Source organism: Anoplopoma fimbria, chromosome 8 (assembly GCF_027596085.1).
Source record: "Anoplopoma fimbria isolate UVic2021 breed Golden Eagle Sablefish chromosome 8, Afim_UVic_2022, whole genome shotgun sequence".
NCBI classification, from domain to species: domain Eukaryota; kingdom Metazoa; phylum Chordata; class Actinopteri; order Perciformes; family Anoplopomatidae; genus Anoplopoma; species Anoplopoma fimbria.
In genome coordinates this window covers 27,772,169-27,784,194 of record NC_072456.1, presented here as the reverse complement: position 1 = coordinate 27,784,194, position 12,026 = coordinate 27,772,169, and the positions used below count along the sequence as shown (strand labels likewise).

The following is a 12,026-nucleotide window of genomic DNA, read 5'->3' as shown; positions in this document are numbered from 1 at the left end:
GACATGAAATAGATTTTAAATGATTTAACTGAACTGATAGAATAGAATATATGCAGGGAACCCTTTATGGTTCTATTCTTGAAATAATATATTGAGAAAAGAAATTGTTCTAATCTTGTCAAATTTTTGTTTTGAGGTGTTTTAGGTTTTTTCTTATAGATCTGGGGATCTTTAATTAATGATTGTATACGTTTTTATCTATATACACTGTGATCAACCCCTTTATTTGTAGTTCACAGGGGGCGGAGCCTCTACAACCATGGGGGGTGCACAGTGATTGGGATGTGATTAGTTTGTTTCTACACCTGCTGTTCCAGCTGAACCCTGTTTGCTCTGATGAAGGGCCTTCAGAGCGAAAGGTTGAAATAAAGTGTTTTAAGTGTTTTTATCTATTCTACCAGTTTGAGCTTTTTGTTGCTTCAAGCACCTTATTTAAGATAAAGCCAGGTGAGGCTGTGGTTATTCTGCATTCACCTAAAATGATATATAATAAAAATACATATAACTGTAAAAAGGATGAATTAAATCCATTTTACAGTTGTACTGTATTTCTTTGTTGTTGTTTTAGTTTTTTCTGTTTTGTATGGAATCATGCGTCTGAAATAAAAGTTGAGTAATAATAATAAATCCATTTATACGAGGTGTTTCCTGTGACACCGCTTGTCTTTTACTTTGAAATGCACACTTCCTGTTTCACCCACAGGTCAATGTAAATATCTGTTTTATTTAAAGCCACTGATCTGAAGAACTAAACCGACCCACAGAGGAACAGGAGCTCTCACTGGTCTGCAGCCTCCACGTGTTCCCATTAATATTATATCCAACTGTATCTAAGAACCCAGCACTGGATGATGATGTTTCTTTTATTCATTATGCACTTCTTTTATCTTGGCTGCTGCATCTGTAAGAGACCAGTGAGAGTTTATCATTATGCAGCACAAACTCTTGTAGAAATCAGAGGTAATGATGCAGGTAACCTTGTGGACAGGTGTCTGTTTTATTCACTCCTGATATGTTTCACAAGAGACACTAAAGAAGTCTGAAAAAGGCCTAAAGAGCAGAGTTCTGTCTCAGTCTGTTAACATGAGGTCTGCATTCAGAGGAGGATCAGAGGGTCCCGGGTGTTCAGCTCTCCTCCTCTCTTAAACCCTAAAGAAAGGACGTCGTCACCCTCTGATTGGTCGAGAGGAGAGACGCATCAAGCTGCTCTTCATTCTTAATAAGGAGCCAACAGGTGATCTGAATAAACCTCCAATCAACCCAGAGGAACTGAGTAAAACTGGGAAAAGAGAAACGACATCAAGCTCCAGATAATGAAGAACTGATCCTCTCAGGCCGACGAGAACCCAACTGAAAGATCTACAAGAGATCCTGTGAACCAATAACTTCCGTGAACAAACTGCATTCATTTGCACTTTTCTGTGTTGAATGTCGTCTGCAACACTTTTTATGAATTAAATGTAAGTATATAACAGAGATTCAGTATACAGGAGAAAGTTTTCAAATAGAAAGAATATATATGATCAAACATGCAGATGATAAGTGTATTAAAGCCTTTTTGTTAGTGGAATTAGAAAAAGTTTAATCTATCGAGCATCCTTCAGGAAAACAACACATTTAGTTTTTTGTTCCTTTTTTATTTATGAATAACGAATTCTGCAATTATCAAATTTATTTAGAGAAAAATCTTCTTTTCCTTTCATAATTGTCCATATTAATGTAAAGTCTTAAACGATAGGATCAATTCCAGGGGAAAAAACTGTTTCTGAATATTTATCACAAGAAAAAATAATTTCTGGTTCTGCAAATATTGATTGGCAGATAAATATTTATGAATAATTTTTAAGGATAAATTATAAACTTTATTAACAATTAGGAATTATTAAGGAAACCAGACCTTTATCCAATACATTTAGATAACAAACAAATTGTGAGAGACACATTTTCTGTGACAAGATTGTTTATGAAGAACAAAGTCATTATTTTGAGATAATAAGTTGTTATTTAGAGAAACTTAGTCACTATTTTGAGAAAGATTCTCATTATAAGGATCTTTTTTGTCATCACATTGTCCATAAAGGGCTTCCATAGTTGTGAGAGTATGTGTGTGCAGGCCAAACCACATAATAATAATAATAATAATAATAATAATAATAATAATAATAATAATAATAATATAATAATAATAATAATAATAATAAAATAATAATAATAATAATAATAGTAATAATAATAATAATAAAATAATAATAATAATAGTAATAATAATAATAATAAAATAATAATAATAATAATAATAATAATAATAATAATAATAATAATAATAATAATAAATAATAATAATAATAATAATAAATAATAATAATAATAATAATAATAATAATGTGCCCTTTCAGACTGGCTTCAGTTTTCTATTTTATTCAATTTTTTTTTATTCCAGCTCAACTTGTTCCTGTTTCTTTTATAAGCCCCGCCCCTTCTGACGTCACAGTGTGTTCACACCTTTCACCTGTCTCACAGGAGCACATCAGAGTTACATGAGTGACAGTGGTAGAGCAGAGCTGTCAATCAACACAGAAGCATGAGGAAGTTCACAGTGTCCTCCTCCTTCCTCCTCCTCCTCCTCCTCCTCTTCCTCCTCCTCCTCCTCCTCCTCCTCCTCCTGGGATCAGCTCAGGTCTCAGTGAGTCTCCTGCAGGTGTGCCATGGACCCCCGCTGTGAGGACTGGATGTCGGGTCTCCCGGAGCCGCTGTGGGACGTCCCCCTCACCGACCTGGCCATCCCTGGTAAATAATAATAATAATAATAATAATAATAATTCAGAGTGTCACTGAATGATCTTCTGTTAATGTTTCATATTTATCATGAAAGACCTGAAACAGGAATAACGTTTCATAAAACTCTTGTTATGTGAATGAAACTGTATTTATGCTCCAGAGGTTATTGAGTCAACCTTAGTTTACAATAAAACAACTAATGTAAAAACCATTGAGACTTTACGATTATGGAAAATCATTTCATACATTTAAATAATTAAAATGTATAATTAAATGTTTGTGCAAAAAAACACCCAGAAATGTAAAAGTTAGGAGTAAATAATTTGGTAGATAAATCTAAATAAAGTTATGTAAAAAGCCCTAGAATTTAAAAAATAAATAAAAAATGGTGTAGATTTTATTTACTTATTAACATTATTAAAATGTTAAATTAAGTAAAAGTAAAAAAAACATTTTAAAATGAGGGTAGGTCATGTGATAGATAACTTAAAATAAGATAACGTTGTGTAAAAAGCCCTAGAAATAAAATATCTTGTATGTAAAATACAACATCCTTACAGTTTATGATTAAGAAAAATGTCCATAAGGTTGAAGTGAGTTTAGTTTAAGGGGTTGCTGTATTTTCTGGTGTAATAAAGTTAACAGAAGTTTTTCATACTTCTACCTACAGTAGCTTATGGAACATGAAGAAGAGAGAACCAGTCAATGTGCATTTATATAATATGTATGTAACATCAGCACATTTACATCATTTCTGACTCAAAATAATGAGTAAGTTTCTAAAAATGTCGAGTTAATGACTTTAAATAATGAGTTCGTATCCTAAAATAAAGACTTGTGTCGCCTGTTCTGGTTTATTTATGGATTCAGGAAGTCTCACTGAGTTCACGTTCTGGATTATCAGGAAAGATCACATTCCACATGAACACAAAGACTGTTTGTCGTTACACAAACAAACACCACAAAGACTAAATGCATATCTGCAGGTAGAATCCATTCATGAATGTTTGTTTTGCAATTGAGTTGTTTGGAGGCAGAAACCAGCTTCTCCAGTTTCACATTTATTTGTCACGAGGAGCTTTGTTTAAATCTTTAACGTGTCCGTCCAGGAAGCCACGACGCCATGAGCTACTGTCTGGACATCAACTCTCCTCTGCTCCCGTCTGAATCCGACACCTTCAGGCTCCTGGACAGACTCTTCTACTGTTTCACCAGACCGGCCATCTTTAAATGGGCCACAACACAGGTGAGTGTGTGTGTTCTATGATGTGTGTGTGTTAGAGCTGTGTGATAACCCCTATAGGACTAATAAGGTATGACATATAGACCTTTTCTCTTCCTCTTCCTCGTAGGACAAAAGCATCGAGGAGCAGCTCTCGATGGGGATTCGGTTCTTCGATCTGCGTGTTGCACACAAACCCAGAGACCCCTCCAGCGACCTGTACTTCACACACGTCATATACACACATTTAACCGTTTTGGTGAGTAAAGTCACCTTAAAGGAACAGTTCACCACATAGATAAAGGTCTTTATATCAGGTTCTCATCCTGTGTTACTTTGAATTCTTGAAAAAAGACTTTAAAACAACAGAAGAAAAGTCTTGATGAATTGAAGTAAATGTTGGTTGTGTTTAACAACATCAAAACTATATGAAAGCATCTAAAAAAGAGGAACAAGGTCAATTTTTCTGATCTTTTGCATGCCGAAGAAAGTCATCAACCACTCACGTTGCATAATATATTTAGAAAACAACCAAGAGGGCAAACTTCTTTTGAATCCCTTCAACCCTCAACAGAAGGCTGTGCAGACCAGACCCCTCCTTCCTCCTTCCTTCACAAGAACAGCCCCAGACATTTAACGAGCATTTTGCATTTTGGTGTCATATATTCCTAACGACCCACACAGAGTGAATACCTGATATACAAATGGTCATTTTAGAGATGAAGCATTCCTTTAATGAAAAGTTTCAGTTTGGGCTGTTATAGCGTGATCATATTAAACTGTCTTCCTCTACAGGAAACTCTGTCGTCTGTTGCCGTCTGGCTGAAGTCTCATCCCAAGGAGGTCGTTATTCTGGCCTGCAGCCATTTTGAGGGAATCGACGACAAACTCCACCAGCTGTTCATTTTCTCCCTGAAGAAGATGTTCGGATCAAAACTCTGTCCCCGGAAGGTCAGCCGTCTCCTCCTATAAACACTATGGACTGATAACTGAAGGGTCTGTTGGGTTCTGGTTAGGGGCCCAACATGTTAGGGGCCTCTAACCAGAACCTCTGCTTGAAGGCCCTGCTAATCTTTCCTGTTGGGAAATCACAAAAGGACAAAAAACTACAACCAAAAAGAAAAGCAAAACTACTACAAAGAGACAAACAACTAAAATAACACGAAGCACGACCAAAAGAGACAGAATAGTAGCACAAAGACCCACAAAATAACATCGTTTCATATAAGTCCACTATAAAAACCACACAAAGCCTCACAGAACCCTTCCTGTCCTCCACAGGAACCCGTCCTGACCCTGCGGAGCCTCTGGGCGTCTGGTTACCAGGTCCTCCTGTCCTACGAGTCTCAGGTCGCAGCCAGACATCCGGAGCTGTGGCCCCCCATCCCGTACTGGTGGGCCAACCAGCGCACGGCACTGGGAGTCACCAGCTACCTGGACTGGAACAAAGACCTGGGACGTCCAGGTGAGAGTCTCTAACTCTTTAAATGTTTTAGTGTCTAACGTGAGTACGAAACATCTCATCGTTTTGTGTTTGTGTCCTTTTATCCAGAGGGCTTCTTCGTCTCCGGTCTGAACCTGACAGCCGACAGGTTTTACATCACGGAGAACCCGAAGGAGTCTCTGAGGACGCTGACCTTCAGTAACTGGGAGGGTTTGAGGACGTGGCTGGAGGAGCAGGAACCAGGATCAGACTCCAAGAGCCTGAACATCATCGCAGGAGACTTTGTGGGTCCACTTCCTCTCTGCTCTCTGGTCATCGCACTGAACCAGAAACTACTACGGAGGAACACCGTCAAATGTTAAATACCACAAAGAGCGTAGAATGTGGACATAGAGACACAAAACGACCACAAAGAGACCCAAAATAACCAGAGACCCAAAAGATGCAAAAATCACCAAAAAGAGACGGAATACGACCACAAAGAGACTAAAAACCACCACAAAGAGATCCAGAATAACCAGAGACACAAAGAGGAGACGCAAAAATGTTTACAAAGAGACACAAAACTACCACAAAAAGAGAGAATACAACTACAAAGTGATGCAAAATAGACCGAATACGACCAAAAAGAGACTAAAAACAATCAGAAAAGGACACAAAGTGACTACAAAAAGAGGCACTGAACCAGAAACTACTACAGCAGAACGCCATCAATATTAAACATTTTATTCCACAGGAACTGAAACCAAATTACCTCCTACATGAGTCATTTCCTCTTTCCAATACTTCTGTCCTGTCATAAGCACGTCTGTCTACATGAAGAGTTCTAACTGAAGGAAATGTATAGATTCTGTTTGTTACATTCATGTTAAGGTGTTTTTTATTCCACAAAACATTCTGTACGGTTTGACTCTGACATTCTGATGTGCAATATGTTTACAAGAACTAACGTCATTCTTATACAAAAGTATATTGTCAAGTATTTTAATATAATGTGCAATAAATACTGTCTTTTTTTTAAAGATGTTTGTGGTACAGTTTGCATGGAGCAGTTATTTGTTTGGAGTGGAGATGTTCGATAACAACATTTCAAGTTGCTAACGATACGCCAGAGATGATGATGATGATGATGATGGAAGAGTGAGCCGTCTCCGTTCTTTCTCCTCTGTTGAGATCTGCTCATGCTCAGTAGCGATCAGGCAGCCAGTGACACGTGTTGTTGTTGTTCATGTGTAGCTTTAATGAGCTGATTAATCATTTGAAGGCTGGTCTGCCTCCTGCAGCAGGAGGAGGTATCGCTCTTCTTCTCCGTCATCTCCCCGTGAACAGTTTCTTGTAGCGTCCGTAAGCTGCGGCGCTGATGATGACCTTGACGACGGCCGAGCCTTCGTCTGCGTTCACCTGCACGTCCTGAACAGAGGCCTCCTTGTACAGCCAACTGTGGAAGAGGAAGCACATTAACGGTCTGATTTTTATTTTTTTAAACAATAACAATGCAGCGTCGAGGAGAACAGCCGTCACCTTAGCTGAGGAGAGCTGAGGTCAACGCTGAGGTCTAACATGTGTTTCCCCGTAGACTTCAGGATCTCGTCCTCCACCGTCGTCCTCAGAACGTCCAGACCTCGCTGCTCCACGGCTGAGATGGGCAGAGCGTCGGGCTCCGAGAGCTGATAGCTTGTGTAAACAAAGTCGCAGTGCTGATTGGATTAGGTTTCACTTTCTTTTACATGTCCATGCACTTTAGTCTTTAATAATTTAATACAGAGTTTTAGTACCTTTCCCTACTTTCAGGTAACTTAAACATGAAAGTCTCACTTTGGAGTCAGTGTTTAGTTTGTCCGTTCTGGGCTTCTGTAAAACATGGTGAACTCCGCCTCCCCCTCCCCATGTAAATATGAAAGACTCAATCCAAACTAACGAACACACAAGAATTCTTAGTTTTGGGTAATTACGCAAATCCTCCACCTGAATAACACACACTGGCCCTTTAAGGACAAACTTTTCCAATTCTAAAAGATCTTTTTTTTCTTCTTACTTGTCAACGAGGTCGATTTTATTGTGGACTTCTATCATGGAGTTCATCAGCTTGTCGGGGATTTGTAGGTTCTTCAGAACGCTCAGTACGTTCACCTTCTGGTTCACCGTCTCCGGATGACTGATGTCTCTGACGTGGACCAGAAGGTCCTGTGAGAGAAAGACAGACGAGTCAACAACTCTACAAACCAGACGGCAACTTCCAGTTCTGAAAAGCAAAATCCAATGCTTCATGTGTTAAAGCTGCATTCTCTCTGCTGTCCACCAGGGGGCGACTCCTCTGGTTGTATAGAAGTCTATGAGAAAATGACTCTACTTCTCTCTTGATTTATTCCCTCAGTAAACATTGTAAACATGAGTTTATGGTCTCAATCTCTAGTTTCAAGTCTTCTTCAATACAGCATGATGTTCATTTAGTAAATGATGCTCCATTTAGAGTCAAACAGACCATAAAGCAGGGGATGCTTTAGGGCGGGGCTACACACTGATTGACAGGTCGACACCAGAGACGTATACGGCGTCTCTACGTCACTCCTCCTCAGTCTATATATGGTCACTTCCTGTTTATCGGTTGCAAAAAAGACAACATGGCGACAGCCATAATCCAAGATGGCGACTGTCTATGCTACATACTTTGGATCTGCCTCTCATTTTAACAGAAAAACCTACCGAGTGTTTGATGTCCTCCAGCGTGGCGGAGAAGGAGTCGATGAGCTGGTGGGGCAGCTGGGACAGGAAGCCGATGGTGTCCACGTAGAGGACGGTCATGTGACTGGGCAGCAGGCCGGCGTGGACGGTGACATCCAGCGTGGCGAACAGCTGGTTTCTGGGTTGAAGCGCAACGTCGCCCGTCAGCGCTTTGATCAGGGTCGTTTTACCTGAACAGAAACAAATCTTTTATCTCCAAAACATGTGAAATGTATGTTTTATGCAAATCACCACTATAGATGACTAAAACAAATGAAAGGAAATAGTTGATAAATATTTTAGTTAGTTAGCTATAGGCCTATAAGAACTATTCTGATTGATAATCGTGAAACTGTGATATTTCCTCTGACACTGATTGTACTGATATCAAATCTTCATATCGTGACATCCCTAATTGCAAATACAAATTCAACAATTTTGAACATTTGCTTTTTCAGTCCACTAGAGGACGCCGAACAACATTTATGATCAGTTTTTACGACAGTGTTGGTCAGTCTGTCTGCTGCACTGACAAAAAACATTTTGCTGCAATATAAAAATGACTGAAGTGAGATGAACTCAGTGAAAACTCTATCTTGTCAGATAGAACACATGTTGACAAAATGCATAATTCACAGTTGAAAAAAGGGAATAAATCCCGATATATCGCAATATTCAGCATATCGCAATAATATCGTATAGCGACCAAACTATCGTGAAATGATATCATGACTTGAATATCGCAATAATATGCAGTTGAAAAAAAGGTTAGAAATCAAAATATCTCGCAATGCTTGATATCGCAATACTCAACATATCGCAATAACATCGTACCGTGATAATATAATTTATCGTAACATCTGGTGATTCCCAGTCCTACTAAATATATAAAAACAGTTTTATTTCTCACCACAGTTTGTGTATCCCAACACGGAGACGATGGGGAACTCTTTGTGTCGACGCTGAGATCTCAGCAGGTGTCTCTTCCTCCTCAGTTTCTCCAGCGCCGAGCGGATCTTCATCTCTCGCTCCCTCAGAACTCTCTGCTGGACCTCCATCAGTGTCTCGCCTGTACGGACCAATCAGCAAGCAGAATCAGTCACTGAACATCCAATCAGACGCGAGAGTGTTTGATCGCTCAGGTGTCGGTGTTACCTGAGCCTCCGATGTATCTCGCTCCTCCGCCCTGCTGATCCAAGTTTGCCATTTCATTTTTCAGACGGGATCTGTTGACCATCAGATGAAGACGCTTTAAAACCCCAATGCATGATGGGAAAATAAATAAATATATAAATAAAATACGTCATTGTTACCGTAACAAGGGGATCTCCGCCAGAGAGATCTGTAACTTGGCCTCTTTGGTTCTGGCGTTGCAGCGGAAGATGTGGAGGACCATCGAGTATCTGTCGAAGACTTTGACCCCCCAGGCCTCCTCAAACTCCCTCTGTGGGGGGGAAACATGGCCGCCAGCGCGGGAAAAGACGTTAAAACGTGTAGGTGTCCTCGTAAAATCCTTCAAATCAGTGTTAAATACATCTGTGTTTATTATCAGCCCCGTAAAATGTCTGTGCACGTCCCCAGTTTAACCAAGCATAGAGCAGAGAATCAGTACCAGTGAAAATAAATGCAAATATATAAAAAAACATAAATATATAATAAGAAAATTAAATAAAATGTGAAAAAAATACAAAAAAATTGCTAAATATCTGAATTAAATTTACTGTTGTTTTATTTTTAGAAGAGTGTTGTGCAGACGTGTAAGTGTTCACCTCAGACAGTGGAGACAGACGCTCCACGTTCACAAACACTGCAGTGATTCCTGCTGTCTGTCGGATTTTCTCTGCAGAGAGAAAAACAAAAACACATGATTCATATAAAAACTATCGATCTGATCTGATCAGACGTGGACGTGGACGCAGAGCGGATCACACCTGTCAGAGTCTGGAAGTTTCCTTTGCCGAAGATCTTCTTCTTCTCTGGTGTCTTGGTGGACATGATGAGCTTGTCCACCACTCTCCAGTTGTCCAAAGTGTTCACGAGCCCCACGGCCTCGGCCATCATCAGCTCAGCTGGAGGAAGACAGAGGTCACGTTGGTGAGAGCGACACACACACACACACACACACACACACACACACACACACACACACACACACACACACACACAGACAGACAGACAGACACACACACTCCTACACACACACTCCTACACACACACAGACACACACACACTCCTACACACAGACACACTCCTACACACACACAGACACAGACACACACACACACAGACACACTCCTACACACACAGACAGACACAGACACACTCCTACACACACACACTCCTACACACACAGACACACACAGGTGCACACACAGACACACACACTCCTACACACACAGACAGACTCCTACACACACAGACAGACACAGACACACACTCCTACACACACAGACACACTCCTACACACACAGACAGACAGACAGACACACAGACACACACTCCTACACACACAGACACACTCCTACACACACAGACACACACAGGTGCACACACAGACAGACACACATAGGTGCACACACACACACACAGACTCCTACACACAGACAGACACACAGACACACTCCTACACACACAGACACACAGCACACACACACATAGGTGCACACACACACTCCTACACACACAGACACACTCCTACACACACAGACACACTCCTACACACACAGACACACACAGGTGCACACACAGACAGACACACATAGGTGCACACACACACTCCTACACACACAGACAGACTCCTACACACACAGACACACTCCTACACACACAGACACACACAGGTGCACACACAGACAGACACACACAGACAGACTCCTGCACACACAGACAGACACACATAGGTGCACACACACACTCCTACACACACAGACACACTCCTACACACACAGACACACACAGGTGCACACACAGACAGACACACATAGGTGCACACACACACTCCTACACACACTGTGACACACACAGGTGCACACACAGACAGACACCTGTGTGTGTCAGGTGCCTGTCCCACCGCACACACACACTCCTACACACACAGTGTGTGACACACACAGGTGACAGACACCTGTGTGTGTCAGGTACCTGTGTGTGTCAGGTGACCTACCTGTGTGTGTCAGGTGACGTCCCTGTGTGTGTCAGGTGACGTACCTGTGTGTGTCAGGTGACCTACCTGTGTGTGTCAGGTGACGTACCTGTGTGTGTCAGGTGACGTACCTGTGTGTGTGGTCAGGTGCAGGTGACCTACCTGTGGTCAGGTGCTGCTTGCGGCTCCCCCACTTCACGTCGGGGTGCAGCACGAGCACTCTGTGCTGCTGAGCACCTGAGGGCGCGTGCAGCCTGAACAGCTCCTCCACCTCGCGCTCCCCCATGACGTCATCATCACCTCCATCACCTCCATCATCCTCCTCCTCCACCTGCAGACCGCCGCCGGTGACGTCATCCGTGCTCTTCGACGTGCACGCCCTCAGCTGAAGGGCGCACGCGGCTCTCAGCGCACGCCCAGGCGCGTGCGTGAGTCTGCAGGTAGCCGGTGACGTCAGACAGGTGTGTGCGCGGCCACGCTGCAGGACCGTCAACCAGACGCGCGCCCTCAGGACCGCCACGCTGCTCCCGCCGCACAGCGTCATCACAGCGTCATCACTGCGCGTCCGCCGCTGAGATGACTCCACGCATGCGCACTGGCGATGCGTTCGTCCTCTCGCTCGCCGTAGACCGCAGAGACACCGCCCCCTGCTGGCCGCTCTGGTTACTACCAGCTGCTATTAACTTAGTGTGTTGTTCTTCTTTACATTTGATTTAATA

General features: G+C 41.9%; 2 protein-coding genes across 3 annotated transcripts; one reads left to right on the top strand and one right to left on the bottom strand.

Annotated features, from left to right (window-relative positions):
* The first annotated feature begins 1,263 nt into the window (after positions 1–1,263).
* si:dkey-66a8.7 (PI-PLC X domain-containing protein 1) lies at positions 1,264–5,813 on the top strand. Of its 2 annotated transcripts, none has more exons than XM_054603235.1 (7): positions 1,264–1,460; positions 2,678–2,787; positions 3,888–4,024; positions 4,131–4,259; positions 4,796–4,951; positions 5,282–5,465; positions 5,553–5,813. In XM_054603235.1, the coding sequence occupies exons 2-7, from the start codon at positions 2,706–2,708 to the stop codon at positions 5,804–5,806; spliced, it is 942 nt and encodes a 313-aa protein (XP_054459210.1). In that variant the 5' UTR covers positions 1,264–1,460; positions 2,678–2,705; the 3' UTR covers positions 5,807–5,813. The 2 variants fall into 2 exon arrangements, with proteins under 2 accessions (XP_054459210.1, XP_054459209.1); XM_054603234.1 differs by having other exon boundaries at positions 2,673–2,787.
* A 697-nt stretch (positions 5,814–6,510) lies between these two features.
* gtpbp6 (GTP binding protein 6 (putative)) lies at positions 6,511–11,977 on the bottom strand. The gene is made up of 10 exons (XM_054602991.1): positions 11,470–11,977; positions 10,097–10,234; positions 9,935–10,005; positions 9,479–9,609; positions 9,321–9,391; positions 9,076–9,234; positions 8,148–8,356; positions 7,480–7,628; positions 6,966–7,118; positions 6,511–6,882 (listed from the first exon to the last, which is right to left on the bottom strand). The coding sequence occupies exons 1-10, from the start codon at positions 11,849–11,851 to the stop codon at positions 6,756–6,758; spliced, it is 1,590 nt and encodes a 529-aa protein (XP_054458966.1). The 5' UTR covers positions 11,852–11,977; the 3' UTR covers positions 6,511–6,755.
* Positions 11,978–12,026: the final 49 nt, after the last annotated feature.